Source organism: Megalobrama amblycephala, linkage group LG7, assembly GCF_018812025.1.
Source record: "Megalobrama amblycephala isolate DHTTF-2021 linkage group LG7, ASM1881202v1, whole genome shotgun sequence".
Lineage (NCBI taxonomy): Eukaryota > Metazoa > Chordata > Actinopteri > Cypriniformes > Xenocyprididae > Megalobrama > Megalobrama amblycephala.
The window spans coordinates 5,267,339-5,283,434 of NC_063050.1; the positions used below are offsets into that span (position 1 = coordinate 5,267,339).

Here is a 16,096-nt window from a genome sequence, read left to right on the forward strand (position 1 = left end):
TTTTGGATGATGAAATCAAGTAATTGTGGGAAACAAACCGCACAATAAAACACTTTGAACAATCAACACGTACCATTGGTTGCACAGTTCACTTGGCAAGGTTTGCACCGCTTCCTCATTCCCTTCTCTCTTTCCTCACCACTAGATCACCTGAAGTTCACCTAAATATCCAACATATGTAATGTTCTGTGTGAATTAAAGTGATTTGATATCTCATGTTTGCTGTCATTTGAGTGTTTTAGTGGTCTTACAGTTTTACAGGAGTAAAAAAAAAAATTAACATAAAAATCTTTGAATTCAAAAAAGTACTCTGCTTCATAGGAGAAGGGAATTTGCAGACATTTTGGGTCATTTTTGGTCATTTTGGGAATTGGGGACATTTCACTTTCGTAAATGTGAAAACAGCTGCTGGAGGATTTTTCCAAGATTGCTACAAATGGACTTTGATACGCAGAGGAGGAGCTTGAAAATCAGATATTCAAGACGTGTTTGTGTCATCAAAGACTGAAGAACACAAACGGTGAGTTACTGTTTTATTCTCCATCATTTAACATAGACAGTCTGGGCATTCATGTTCTTACAATTTTTAACATATGTGACCCGTCACGGAAACCAGGGACACAAGTCGGCAGCACAACTCTCGAGCAAAATGAGAAAGAAGCATTTTTTTTCAAAATTGGTGATTTTCGTTTTTTTGCAGAATCTGTTAGTTGAGATCATGAAGAAGCCTTTCCGTGTTTGAGATAGCAGTATTGGTATATTTAAAAGCGTACATTTTGAGGTTGAAATCGGCTTGTTTTTCGGAGACTCTAGCACGCAGTAGGGGCATGTCATTGTCTGTGTGTATTTCCATACTGGGAAGCGTGGCTACTTACTATGCAGCGCTCTGGCCGGCTCTAGCTGATATCAAAATTCAATGAATGTTTTGAAGTACTTCTTCGACAAGCCGGATGCTTATGAACAAGCGCTCACTGATTCTGAAGACGATCTGAGCGACGATGAAAGCGGCATAATAAGACATTACCTCTCTGGAGTCGGGTAACGCGCCGGCGCATTTTGCAGGATTTTTTTCACATTGCAGCAAAACAGACTTAAAATACTCCGTCATTTTTTGTCATAGAGACATAAGTAATTGTCAATTGAAACTATAGAATGTCTTCTTTTATTTGTGTACACTCAGAGTAAAAACAAAATGTTGTGCTTTTTGAAAAATAAAGAAAACTAACATTATGCGTGATCTCTTGTCTCCCTCTGAACGAAGTCCAATCTGATAGTTCTCAGAAAATGAACTGTAACTTAGTGAATACTAATCATAAAAAAATTATACTTAGCCTATGTCTGAAAAAACGTTGAAATGTCAAGTGTTAAAATGTGTAAGTCAAATCGAAAACAAACCTTCTGTGTTTATGTAATCTGTATGAAAAGAGAGCCATGTCAGAAGTCCGTGATTCAGCTCATTATCTGCTAATGCGGCCACGCCCACGGAGCCAGCGCTATTCAGACGCAAATTCTGAGTCAATGCATGCATTCATCGTCTCAATCGTGTATTTATTGACTTGAAAAGTGTTTTGAATAGCCATAGTTAGCGATCTCTGGCCTCTCTGTTAGTCCAGTTATTTCCTGGATTGCCTATTCTTCTTTAACAGGCTTCTCAGGTGAGAACATTTCATTTCATGATTATAGTGACCAAAATGATCACGGTTATCACAGAATCCTGTTCAAAAAGTCAATTCACCAAGTTTTATGTGGAAAACCAGCAAATAAAAAATAAAATTAGCATCAATATGTACGTTTTCTTTACATAAACATTAAAATAATAACATTAAAAATGATGGGCAGATTTTAAAGGAGTGTCTTGCAACATGTTATCTACAATGCACAAGTTCAAATAGAGTTTTGACAAAAAAGTCACATATTTCAGCCTCTAAATCATTTTTATAAAAGTCAAAAAAGATAAATTTTCTGACATTTACAATGCACATTAACCTTTATTATTAATAGTATGCGGTCCATGCAGCTTTACAGGGGGTATGGCTTATCTAAATGAGATGTAAATGAGCCCTATTGTCACTCCCAGCAGGTGAGAACAGGCGAGAACTGCAACTTTAGAGGCGTTTTTCTCCCTATAGAGCTTTCTTGATTGCCTACCTTCAAATGGCCACAACTTCTCCAAATATTATCAGATTTCCATGTGTCACACATCGTTGGAAAGCTTGGAGACTGCACTTTCAGAATCTGTGAATAACTCAAAATGCCCCAAAACCGACTTGTGTCCCTACTTTCCGTGACTGGTCACATATTTTTAGATCAAAAACAAATCTTTGCAGCTGTGACCCTACTGAGGAGAGATTGAGAACATGGCAGTATGTTTTTGGTTTCTTTCATTGTGTCAGTCACATTTTTTGGGACGATTCCACCTTCGTTTCAGTGTGATGTTCATCTCTTTCTCTATGTCTCTTGTAGATGATGGTGTATTTGGTGGCTCTTCTCCCTGGTGTATTGGGCAGTGACTGTACATTAATGCCATTCGACTGTTCTGACATCTACAACTCAGGAGAAACAGTCAGTGGGATTTACTCCATCTATCCAGCAGGTGATGTTCCTGTCTGGGTTTACTGTGACATGATCTCAGATGGGAAAGATGAAGATAAAGGAGGATGGACGGTACGAATGTGACTGTAGATCATTAAACACACATCAGAACATAAATTATGAATCATATCTTCTATATAAACCCATCATGGGTGATTCAGAGGAGAATGGACGGCAGTGTGAATTTCTATCAGCCGTGGAATCAGTATAAGAGAGGATTTGGGAATGTGGAGAGTGAATACTGGCTGGGTAAGATCTGTCTGTTTTTGTTGTCTGAGTTTCTCAATCCACCACGGTTTTCAGTATTTTGTATCACACTGTGAAGTCTAAAGACTTCAGTATTTTTAAGCTGTTTTGAACATTGTAATCAGTAGGTAAGATTTTAAAACAGTTTCAATGCAAAATCAATATTTCATGTCAACATTTATGTGGTGATAAGCCATGTAATCAGTGGTATGACTCTTAAATGTCTGTCTTGGCTCAAAGCTGCTTGTTAAGAATGTTTTTTTTCTTCGCGGAAGCAAGTGCACTGTTAGACCTTGCTGTAGAAAAATCGCCAAATTGACAGTGACAAACCATTTTCCATTAAAATAGTAATATACTGTAGAAATACAGTAATATTTGTCATCTTCGAGAAAATAGCCTACAGGAATATACTGCGATTTAACATCGCTCAAAGTTGACACTCAGAGGCTGTGTTCTAAATCACACCCTATACCCTCATTCACTATTCCCTACATTAGTTCACTAATATAGTCCACTTGACAGAGTGAATGAAAAGAAGTGAGTGAATTCAGACACTGATGAACACCTGATAAACAGAATCACTGAAGGACAGAGAAACAAGAACAGAAAAAAGAAGACAAGCAGAAACACAAGTACTACAACTGACTTCAGCCACACTGAGTGTGAAATAGGGCTGGGCGATATGGCAAAAAAATTAAATCTCGATTTTTCAGAACGATTGACCGTTTTTTTTTCCCGGTTTAACTAGTCACCTTAACTTAACTACAATATCAATATGATTTAAGTAACGTTCTCTTTATTAACAATCTAGTTAAAAAAAAAGTTCAGTTCCAAGTGGAGCACACATGAAGTGATCAACATGGTGTAAATGTAAAACAATTTGTTATATCTTTGCAGAAATATGCCTGAAATATGAAGACAAATGTTGTACAAACTTATCTTAAACACATCCTACTCAGAAATAATATAAGAAAATGCTAAATATTTCTTAGCCAAAAATAGCAATAAATAACCCCAGTAATAGGCTATTATTAACAGCAAATGCTTAGTAAAAACTTAGTAAAACAGAAAACAACAACAGCTTTCAGCCTGTCACCATCATGCAAACATGAAATACTAAACAGGTTTACAGGTTTTTGCATTTCATTGCACTATTTGTCCTTTTGTTTTTATGTTTGGCGGATATGTTTAGGTGTTGTACTTGTCTCGTGTCTTTTGCAGCGTCTCACCCATGAAACGGCATTGTAAAAACACGGCGGTCAAGTTAAAAAATAAAAAAGCTCAACTTGTGTTTAATAACTTTGCCTTTTTTTCTCATTCCACTGCCTCCGTCTCATTTTTATAACACAATAACTGATTTCTGAATGAACAGCCGCTTAAGAACAGTGATGTGTTCTACGTTCAGAGCATCACATGAGAGCGGTTAATCAGGCGCGATCATGAGGTCAGATCATTTTATTCTCCTAATACGATTATCATTGCTGTATTGTCAACATGTTTAATTGAACGCTTGCTAACATTTTTATTGAGAGCGCTAGACTGGATTACAGCGGTATGGGGAGATGATGGATCTGCTTTCCCTTCGTATGAGGTGTTTGATCATTCTGGTGATGGCAAGGGGGCCGGCAATCGCCTCATAGAACTCACTCAAGGTCGGAGAATGGCGGCTGAGTATGCTTTGGCTTTCAGTACACTTGCTGCACAGACCAACTGGGTGAGTGACACGCTCAAAGTATGTTTCAGAAGAGGACTGTCTCATGAATTACAACCTGAACTCGCCTGCCGAGATGAAGGGAAAAGTCTGGAACAGTTTATTAAACTCGCCATTCATGTCGATAACCTCATTCGTTCCTCCAGCAGCTGACCCTGAGTCCAGTGAACCCATGCAAATCAACACTTACCGTCTGTCTGAGGAAGAGAGAGGTCGCCGCATAGTCCATCGTCTGTGTCTGTACTGTGGCAGCCCTGGTCATATGAGAAACAACTGCCCGGTGCGTTCTCGCCCTGAAACCCCATGTTTGGTGAGTGATTCCAAACCTCATTACTCCTCAGATATGTGTGTTTCTGTGCCCATCAAACTGGTGTTTAATGGCGTTCATCTGGAGACCTCTGCATTACTGGGTTCCGGGGCTGCGGGAAACTTCATATCCCAAAGCTATGCTGATCAGCAGAAAATCCCATTAATAGAATGTTTCTCTTCTCTCACAGTGGAAGCCATAGACGGACGCTCTCTGGGCTCAGGAAGCATTAACACCATTACACAACCTCTAACCATGCAGATTGGCATCTTTCACACAGAACGCATCCAATTTCATGTCCTGCCTACATCCACCTCCTCTATCATTCTGGGGTTACCGTGGCTCCGCACTCATAACCCACACATCTGTTGGAGAGAAGGTCAAATCATCCACTGGAACAAACACTGCCTATCCAAGTGTCTGCCTCAATCACCTTCCTTATGTATCAGAACCATCCAGGCCACCGAACCCACTGTAGTCACCACTGAACCCGCCACAGAGACTCCCTCTGGCTTACAACTTCCCAGCGAATACCAAGATCTGGCAGTAGCCTTCAGCATGGTACGTGTGTCTCAATTACCTCCTCACCGTCCTCACGACTGTGCCATAGATCTAATTCCAGGAACATCACCGCCCAAGGGTAGCATCTTCCCGTTATCTCAACCTGAATCTGAGTCTATGAAGAAGTATATCGAGGAGGACCTGGCCAAGGGTTTTATACGACCATCTACTTCACCTGCATCTGCTGGTTTCTTCTTTGTGGGGAAGAAGGATGGGGGTCTAGAAAAAACGGGGCGAGGACGGGGGACGAGAAAAAAGTAACCACCATCCTGAACTGGCCGCATCCCAATTCACTCAAAGAACTACAACGATTTCTGGGGTTTGCCAACTTCTACCGCTGGTTCATCAGAAATTTCAGTACCATAGCCTGTCCGCTTACCAGCATGGTGAAGAAGGGGCAAAACCGACTCAAGTGGTCTCCACCTGCCATTAATGCCTTCCGGGACCTGAAAGAGTGCTTCACCTCGGCTCCCATTCTCCACCATCCAGACCCCTCTCTCCCGTTCGTCGTCGAAATGGATGCATCCAACACTAGTCTCGGGGCTATACTCTCTCAAAGGCAAGGTAATCCATCTAAACTCTACCCTTGTGCATATCATTCCAGGAAGCTCACATCTGCAGAATGCAACTACGATGTCGGGGATCGGGAACTACTGGCCATAAAAACCGCCTTCGAGGAGTGGCACCACTGGCTTGAGGGGGCTACACATCCTTTCATTGTCTTGACTGACCACAAAAACTTAGAGTACCTACAAACTGCCAAGAGACTCAACTCACATCAAGCCCACTGGTTCCTGTTCTTCTCTCGATTTCACTTCACTGTCACCTACAGTCCTGGATCCAAAAACGTCAAAGCAGATGCTCTGTCACGGCAATTCGAAGGTGAGAACCAAATTCAAAGCCATGATACCGTAATACCTGCCTCTCTTGTTGTTGCACGTATACAGTGGGATATTATGACGGAACTGGAACAGGCCAATGCTGGAAACGAGACACCTCCTGACTGTCCCCCAGAGAGAACCTTTGTGCCCATGGACTTCCGCAACTGCATCCTGGAGATGGTACACATTTCCCCCTCTTCTGGTCATCCGGGTATTACAGCAACCACTCAACTTGTTCAGAATCGGTTCTGGAAGCCATCTCTTTCCAAGGATACAACTCACTTTGTCAATTCATGCCAAGTCTGCCAAAGAAATAAACCCTCACATCAACTCCCCGCTGGCTTGCTGCAACCTCTACCATTTCCACAATGCCCCTGGTCCCACATCGCCGTGGACTTCGTCACGGACCTGCCTATCTCGAACGGATACACCACCATACTCACCGTGGTGGACCGGTTTTCCAAGGCATGCCGTCTCATTACCCTCGTCAAGCTACCCACAGCCATGCAAACCGCCAAACAACTTTGCAACAGGGTCTTACGTATATATGGTCTACCAGAGAACATTGTGTCTGACCGGGGCCCCCAATTCACCTCTCGCCCCTGGGCAGCATTCTGTCAAGCGCTCAACATCATTGTCAGCCTCACCTCCAGCTATCACCCACAATCCAACGGTCAGAGAGGGCATGATTATCCAGTTCTCAGGATGATGTGAACTCTAGACTCGGTGAACACGGGGCCGCTCATGTCTCCGACCTTCAGCGCGAATGAGACGTCTTCAAAGGGCTTCTGCATTTGAAGACTCATCTGATCAACACACACACCCTGTCTGTGAAACCTGTTGTCCGTCACCAGGTGGAGCCCTCATTCAACATCTTGAGTATGTAGGTCATGGCATCTTTAGTTCCTGTCAGTCATTGTTTTTTGATGGTTATTCATAATGGAAACACATGCATTTTCTCAAAGTCAATTGCCTTGCAGCTCTATATCAGACACTATATATCTTATCTTGGGATTATGTATATTACACTTGTCACTCGTGTTACCCTTGATTTTCATTTTCTATTTTGTAGAAACTATGGAAACAGCAAAGACGCTTTAATATGTGTTTTGTAAGATAGATGAGCAACTGTTTGGATACATTAATCGACAGAAAACTAATCATTGTTATGTTGCTCAACACAGTAAGTCTTATTGTTTAAATCTCGGATACGCTTGATGGGAAGAAGAGGAAGTGGTCGTCTGCAGCGTTATAAAAGCTTCACTGCTCTCGAACTGTGTGTTGCACTTGTCTCTCTCAAAATTACATATTGTGCCTTTAAATGCAGAGGAAATATGGCATTTTATAATGCAACTGTATGCTAAAATGCTTTCAATTATTTTATTACATCAATCTACACTCACATAATGACAAAGAAAAAAAACAGATTTGACTTTGCAAATGTGTTAAAAAGAAAAAGAACTGAAAAATCACCTAAATGTATGTATTCAGACACTTTGCCACGACATTTGAACGGTATCTCAGGTGCATCACATTACTCATCTTTGAGATGTTTCTACACAGATCTGTGGCAATTTCAACATAATTTGGAAAGAGACACACCTGTCCATGTAAGATCTAAAAGCCAAAAAAGGGCATATAAGAGGGAAAATCAAGTCATGAAGTCAAAGGAACTTCCTGCAGAGCTCAGAGACAGGATTGAGCAGAGGCACAGATCTGGGAAAGACTACAAAAAATTCTGTGGTTCACAAGAGCACAGTGGCCTCCATAAGTCTTAAAAAGGAAGAAGTTTGGGACAATCAGAACTCTTCCTGGTGCTCTGAAAATAGTTGTCCAACCTGACAAGAGGATCTCTAGAGAGAAATTGCAGAAAATCCCCAAATCCAGGAGTATAAAGCTTGTCACATCAAACTCAAAGAGACTCAGGGCTGTAATCACCGCCAAAGGTGCGTCAATGAAGTACTGATTTAATGGTCTGAATACTTACACAATGTGATATTTTAGTGCTTTCTCATAATGCTTTGTCATGTGAAACTTTAGCATAAGGCTGCAACATAACCAAATGTGAAAGAAATAAACGATTTGAACATGTTCAGAAGGCAGTTTTTATATATTATTTATTTAGGTTTTTCTTTTAAATATCAGGTTGATCATAGATAAATATAAGACAATATGCTCTGTTTGTTTTCACAGAGTTTTGTTATCAGACAAAGACTGAACCAATATTTAATGTCCTGAATTTAAATACAAGTCACACGACTTCCAGTTTTTTGTGTGAACATGTGATCACACATCCTCATAAAGCACTATTTGTCTGTTCTTTTTATAAGCAGTTTTTCACAGTTCATAAATATTTTATGAACTTTTCAGCCATAAAAATGATTTAAAATAGTCAAGAATCTTTAAAGTCTATAAAACAGTAATGTTGTAATGTAGGTGAAAGTTCAGAGAGGATTTTCTCACCATGTTGAAGTTCTTAATTTACGTTTAAATGGATTTTCCCACATGATTCATTTAAATGTATAATGTTACACTGTTTAATACTAGTGAAAAAGATTTTCATAACTATTTTGTGATGTATTTGTCACTGGTGTCACAATCTTTGCCGATAACAACCAAACTCTCACAGACCAAATTACGGAAAGAACGTGCCGCCAATTCCGTTTTTTTCCGTAAGTAGAATAGGGAAGGCGTAGGACATATAGCGTAAGCGTTTTGAAGAATACGGAAAGCGGAAGCATATGCAAGACGATCATTTGTGTTTATAAAGCATATACAGTTTTTTTTGTTTTTTTGAAAATGGCTGATGGTTTCTCTAGATAAGACTCTTATTCCTCATCTGGTATCATTTAAAGCTCTTTGAAGCTGCACTGAAACTGTAATTTTGACCTTCAACCATTTGAAGGCCATTGAAGTCCACTATATGGAGAAAAATCTTGGAATGTTTTCATCAAAACCTTCATTTCTTTTCGATTGAAGAGAGAAAGACATGAACATCTTGGATGACATGGGGGTGAGTAAATTATCAGGAAAAGTTTATTTGAAAGTGAACTAATCCTTTAAAGTGACAGAAACTGAACTGCTGCTTTCTGCGTCATGAATGTTAATCAAACAACAAAAGACAAAAAGAAACATCACTTTTGTAGTTTTAAGACAGATTATGTTTAATTCATACAGTGAGACTATGTATTATTTTACACTGTGTTATTACATACAGTATTATTTTACATTTGATTATTAATTTTCTTTACCTGAATACTGTTAGACTTACCTGGAAAATATAAAGCACTATTTATTTAATTTGTATCTTTGTTCTATTATATTTATCTGTTCTTGTAATTTGTTCATTAATTTCTATGTGTATATACTCACCTACAAAATTACCCCAATCATTTTTTAATATTGCAATATATTGCAGAAAAACAAAATATTGCAATGTAACTTTTTCCAGTATCGTGCAGCCCTAGTCTCTACCATGGTAATGTTTACAGTATCACATTGCACACATATTGTAATGTAAAATGCTGTATTTGATGCCATCTGTCTCTCTTCTTCTGTATCTCTGATCAGTCTGATATTACAGTCATTGACTTTCTTTTCCTTGTACACATCCTGCTCTATGTTTACAGATTTCAAATCCATGTCCGTATCTCTCTCTCTCTCTCTCTCTCTCACACACACACACACTTTGAAAATTGTGGTTACCATCTAAGATAAATTGCTTATAATGTAAAAAAAAAAAAAGCCATTACATTTAGTTATCCATATCGGAATTGCTTATAGAATCAATATCTAGAAATCTACAGATGTACCAAATGATTCATACAGTTGCCAGTATATTACTGTTTTCCTGCAGTTTGTTTCTGTAAAATGAATTTACAGTTAGTTAGTGTAAAAAAGTTTTTCACTATGCGTGTTTTTTCATCTTACATCTTTAACCCTTTTAACCCTACAACAAAATCACCAGTGTTTAATGAACACTTGTATGTGTCCACACGACGGATTGTTAGAGTAATACTGAAACAGTGTTAATGAGATAATTGAGTGATTATTTAAGTGACAATTGAGAAGTAGTGATGAACACCTGCTGTTAACAAGCAGAATCACTGAAGGAAAGAGAAACAAGAGAAGAGACAAGCAGAAACACAAGAACTACAACTGACTTTCAGCCACAGCCTTCGATGAAATCACCTGAAGATAAAAGAAGACATTAAATCACTCAATATCTCAGCAGAGGAGGGTTAAACAACAAAAATAATATTACCAGCTTAACTTATTACTCACCAGATTGACTTTATTTCTGTCAGGTGTGTACAGAAGCTCTTATTAACAGAGCTTCAGATGTTGATTTATTGTTTCGTTTGACCTTACCATGATGGAGTGAACTAATGTAGGGAATAGTGAATGAGAGTATAGGGTGTGATTTGGAACACAGCCTCAGAGCGTCGACTTTGAGCGATGTTAACTCACAGTATATTGCTGTAGGCTACTTTGAAAATGTCAAATATTACACAGAATGCATTGTTTTCTATGGTATATTACTGTCTTAATGGCATGTTACTGTCGAATTTTGGCCGTTTTTTACAGCAATTTTTTTTACAGAGTAGCAGTGGTTCCTTTCACTGTAGAAAATTTGTCCTATAAATTTACAGTAAAATACTGGCAAAAAAGTTGACAATACTTTACTGTTAATTTTATAGTTCTTTACCGTAAACTACATTGCAGTATGTTGCTGTAAAAATACCATGCGCTCAATAAAAACTGCTGTAACCGTGTGTATTTAAGACACATTTGTTGTGGCCCCCAAAAAAAAAAAAAAAAATTGTGCTCAGGTGCATGTTGTTGGATATGTTTTGATTATAAGAATCATGCTTGTTTCACTGAACTTGTCCAGTGTATAAACCATTATCTGAAATTTAAATACATTTTTTAAATAAATGTAATTTTATATTGGCAACATTGAGATACTACATTACTACATACTACATACTTAAGATCAAGCAGTGCAAAAGCAATCAGTAAAGGATTTTTAAACTCATCATTTACAAAAATGTTTGAACTATGGCATCATTAAGATAAACATCAAGTGACATCAAGAATCAGTGAAATCACATGGATTCCATTCCATCCCATTGATGCTGTAAAATCATATGGATTCCATAATCAAAAAAAGAAAACAACCTAGTTTAGACTCTGATGAGATTAATGAATCTGGCCTTTAGATAATGTTTTTGACCATTAATAATTAGCTAACCTCATCTTATTTTGGATTTTTTTTTGCCACAACAAATGTGTTTTAAATACAGTTACAGCAGCCAAAGAAAAACTAATGTTCACAAATCAAGGGTCATGAGTCCAACTAAAGCACTGATCTGCAGCATGGTGACATGAAACGAAACAATAAAACAACATCTAAACCTCTGTTAGTTCTCAATAAGAACTTCTGTAGACATCTGACAGAAATGACAACAATCTGGTTAGTAATAAATGAAGCTGGTAATGCTGTTTGTGGAGTTGTTTAATCAGATCTTGGGAGATTTAATGTCTTCTTTAATCTTCAGTTGATTTCATCTCTTTTTTTCTGTTCTTGTTTCTCTTTTCTTCTGTGATTTGCTTGTTAACAGCAGGTGTTCATCAGTTTCTGAATTCACACATGTGTTTTCATTCACTCTGTCAAGTGGACTATATTAGTGAACTAATGTAGGGAATAGGGAATGAGTGTATAGGGTGTGAGCCTCGGAGTGTCGACTTTGAGCGCTGTTAATTCACAGTATATTGCTATAGGCTACTTTCTCGAAAACATCAAATATTACCCAGAATACACTGTTTTCTATGGTATATTACTGATTTAATGGAAAACAGCAAGTTACTGTCGAAATTTGGCTGCAATTTTTTACAGTGTAATTCCAAGAGGACAAAATGTATTAAACTGAATGAAAAGAGATGCAAATGAAAAGTTTGAGTATAAGCTTTTTGAAAGATGGTTAATGTGAATAAAATATTTATATAGATGAAACACTTATTTTGTGTAGTGAAAAGGATACTTGGTGATTTTGTGTATTGTACTAACAGAATTGAAAACATGCTGAAATGTTAGGAAAAAGTGTACTTTTGATGACCTGTTGTGATATTAGTACTAAGAGTTTTGAACATTTCTTCTGAAAACGCTACCAAAGCATTTAAAAAAACTAACATTTCAGCCACTCAGTTATTTCATAGTAAAAAAACGTCTTTAACTTGAGAAGAGAAAAACTCTGAGGAACAATGTGTTGTACCCTGGGTCATGGCAGTCAGCTGATCTTCCAAGCCAACAAACATCAAAATCAAACATCAGTCTATATTAAATCGACAAGATTTAATCTTTTGTTTAACTGAGTCTGTTTGATGAGACCATGTTTGTCCAGGATGTGCTGAAGGAGGGAAACAGCATTTGTATTTCTTCCTCATTAATCCTTTGTGTTTTTAGGGAAAATATCTGGTCCGGATGTGCAGTATGACTTACTGTAAATAAATGTATGGATTTATTTGTACGTTTTGCAAAGAATTGATAAAATACAGCTGCAGCAATTACAGTGCCTGAGCAAAGTCTGCACCAATCTCATATGTAGCTTTATGGTGATTATTTTTGGCAAAGTGATTTAAAATGGAATTTGCAGAATTACTGACTACGTAACAGAAATTGCTTTTAGCTTTTAAAGTTGAATTTCTATATTGCAAACTGTTGCAGATATATATGCAGATAAAACCAATAATACGACTGACTATATGCGAAAAGAAGGATCTTAAAGTCAATTCTAAATGTAGATGCTGTAACAACAAATAATTTATCAGGAATGTTTATGCTGGGATGAAGGTTGTTGCTAGGTGGCCTAACTTGAAACTATTTCATGGACGTACTGAAAATAACCCATGTATAATTTTACCTGTGGGCAGGGATGGGACAAAATATGAATGTTTCTGGTGGAAATGGGAGAATTTTGCTGGAGCGAGCAGGAGTTTGTTGAAGATTGGTCAGAATTTGTAGGAGAAGACAAGAGGAAAAAACATTTGATTCAAACTGAAAACGGTCTAATATTTTATCTGACGGAAACTGTAAACATGGTATGCATCTGACTTAGAATGAGTGCTGGAATCAGAGGAAAAATGTGCCCTGATCAATGTTCAGACTCTCCTCTTTCTATGTGCCAGTTTTCACAATTTTTGACCAAACAGTTCTGCCATAGACTTCCATTAAAGAAAAGGAAGAAGAAGAAGAATTTGGGGCCAAGCACTGAAGGCACTGAAAAAACAGCAAACAACACATGGAAAATTCATGAAATCTAAGGCACATTATGAGAGAGACCACATTTACATTTACATTCAAAATAATAAACATGATGGATTTAATCGAAACTACAAATTGTAGCTCTAAACTAAATCACCCAGATTCAGTGAGATTTACTGAATAGATAAAATACAATACACTGCATATATATTTGCATTGAGGATGACAGATGCCTTTTTTATTTGCATCCAAAATATGGGTGTTCAGTAAGTAAATTTCTTCTGTGACACAGAGGAGGAGCATGAAAATCTGACAGATATATAAAGAGTGTCTGTCAGACTCAACAACACAAATGGTGATTTACTGTTTTACTCGTCACTTACCTCAGAAAACATTGACATTTATACAACTAAGAATTTTTTATTTTTTTTTTGTCTAGATTAAACAGATCTCTGCTGTGATCTACTGAGGAGAGACTGAGAAGATGGCAGTAAGTTCAGCAACAACATTTCTAGAGATGGTTTTCAGTGTGATGTTCATATATTTCTCTCTCTGTCTCGTTTAGTTGGTGGTGTTTCTAGCGGTTCTTCTCTCTGTTGTTCTGGCGAACGGATGCAGTACTGATGAAAACACGCCGGTCGACTGTTCTGACCTTTATAAAGCAGGACAAACAGTCAGTGGGATTTACTCCATCTATCCAACTGGTGGCGCTCCTGTCTGGGTTTACTGTGACATGATCTCAGATGGGAAAGATGAAGATAAAGGAGGATGGACGGTACGAATGTGACTGTAGATCATTAAACAGACATCAGAACATACATTATGAATCATATCTTCTATATAAACCCATCACAGGTGTTTCAGAGGAGAATGGACGGCAGTGTGAATTTCTATCGGCCGTGGAATCAGTACAAGAGAGGATTTGGGAATGTGGAGAGCGAATACTGGCTGGGTAAGATCTCACAGTGAGTGTCCGTTTGTGTGGATGATCATGTGTTTGGTTGAACATGTTCTTCATGTGTGTGTGTGAACAGGGCTGGAGAACATGTACCAGCTGTCACGTAACAGGAAGTACATGCTGAGAGTGGATCTGGAGGACTTCACTGGAAAGAAAGGTTTTGCTCAGTACTCGTCCTTCTCTGTGGATTGTGAAACTGACGGGTATAAACTGCTTGTTTCAGGGTTCAGTAATGGAGGAGCAGGTATAGGACACTTTCATTCACATTAAATTCACACTCAGTAAATGTGCCCCTGATGTCCTCAATGATGCTCTTCTTCTCTGCAGGTGACTCTTTGACCTACCACAATGGTATGAAGTTCTCCACCTTTGACAAAGACCAAGACACCTGGCCTAATAACTGTGCAAAATCGTTTCTCGGGGCATTTTGGTACAATAACTGTCACCATGCAAACCCCAACGGTGTGTATTTATGGGGAGAAGATCCCACCATTTCGGGCATTGGAAATGTTTGGTACCACTATAAGAACAGTAATGCTGTTGGTTTAAAATCCATCAGCATGAAGATCAAACGTGTGTCTTAGACCTTTGAAGAAACATTACAGTGTTTCTCAGAAACAAAATCAAATTAAGGTTTTGGGTTTCTTTTCTTCTGTAAACTCTGTAACTTAGTAAATCATGGTATATATTGTAACAGGATATATGGCTGTTGTTTTGTGTAATCTCATTAATTATTTTCTTTTTTGTTTTGGGTCACTTTAAATCTACAACTGAAACAAATCAACAATAAACTTTAATAAACTCCAGCAATGAAAGGCATTATGTGTTGATGTGGATTTCTTTAACTCTACAACAGACCTCAGGAAACGTAAATGAGGAATTCAGTTCAACTGCTCTTAAACTTTCCCTATAAACACAACCCTATATGTAAATGAACAATGTGTAAGGTTTTCTTATCACAGACAAGCTTAGCTTGACTCCTTTACAGAAAACTTGATTTATTTCTGAAGTTTTTGTTGGGAAAGATAATGGGATAAGAGCTAGCTTTTTTTTTTTTTTTTTTTTTACCTTGGTTTCAAACCTGAGTTTAAAGGATTAGTTCACTTTCAATAAAAATGTCCTGATAATTTACTCATCCCCATGTCATCCAAGATGTTCATGTCTTTCTGTCGTCAGTCGAAAATAAATGAAGGTTTTTGATGAAAACATTCCAGGATTTTTCTCCTTATAGTGGACTTCAATGGCCTCCAGATGGTTGAAGGTCAAAATTACAGTTTCAGTGCAGCTTCAAAGAGCTTTAAATGATACCAGACGAGGAATAAGAGTCTTATCTAGAGAAACCATTGCTCATTTTCGAAAAAAAATGCAAATGTATATGCTTTATATAAACAAATGATCGCTGACTTCTAAGTACTTCCGCCAAAACTGCACTTATGTATTCTCCAAAAAGCTCACGCTGTATGTCCTACGCCTTCCCTATTCTACTTACGGAAAAAATGTAACTGGCGGTGCGTTCATTGCGTAAGTAGAATAGGGAAGACATAGAAAATGTGGTTTTGGTGCAACTGAAGAAAGA

General features: G+C 38.0%; 2 protein-coding genes across 2 annotated transcripts; both read left to right on the forward strand.

Moving 5' to 3' along the window:
- Positions 1-2,359: 2,359 nt before the first annotated feature.
- Positions 2,360-2,971, forward strand: LOC125271181 (microfibril-associated glycoprotein 4-like). Its single transcript, XM_048195184.1, has 2 exons — positions 2,360-2,664; positions 2,745-2,971. Exons 1-2 carry the CDS (start codon positions 2,464-2,466, stop codon positions 2,913-2,915), a joined length of 372 nt encoding a protein of 123 aa, XP_048051141.1. The 5' UTR covers positions 2,360-2,463; the 3' UTR covers positions 2,916-2,971.
- A 10,931-nt stretch (positions 2,972-13,902) lies between these two features.
- On the forward strand, positions 13,903-15,339 carry LOC125271162 (microfibril-associated glycoprotein 4-like). Its single transcript, XM_048195159.1, has 5 exons — positions 13,903-14,052; positions 14,128-14,337; positions 14,418-14,514; positions 14,597-14,764; positions 14,848-15,339. The coding sequence occupies exons 1-5, from the start codon at positions 14,047-14,049 to the stop codon at positions 15,102-15,104; spliced, it is 738 nt and encodes a 245-aa protein (XP_048051116.1). The 5' UTR covers positions 13,903-14,046; the 3' UTR covers positions 15,105-15,339.
- The last annotated feature ends 757 nt before the right edge of the window (positions 15,340-16,096 follow it).

Bases quoted from the DNA above. Each gene is read 5' to 3' on its own strand.
- LOC125271162 (XM_048195159.1), top strand. The intron at 14,338-14,417 runs GTACGAATGTGA...AACCCATCACAG, and splicing joins AAGATAAAGGAGGATGGACG to GTGTTTCAGAGGAGAATGGA. The intron at 14,515-14,596 runs GTAAGATCTCAC...GTGTGTGAACAG, and splicing joins GGAGAGCGAATACTGGCTGG to GGCTGGAGAACATGTACCAG.
- LOC125271181 (XM_048195184.1), top strand. From the start codon at position 2,464: ATGATGGTGTATTTGGTGGCTCTTCTCCCTGGTGTATTGGGCAGTGAC. The intron at 2,665-2,744 runs GTACGAATGTGA...AACCCATCATGG, and splicing joins AAGATAAAGGAGGATGGACG to GTGATTCAGAGGAGAATGGA.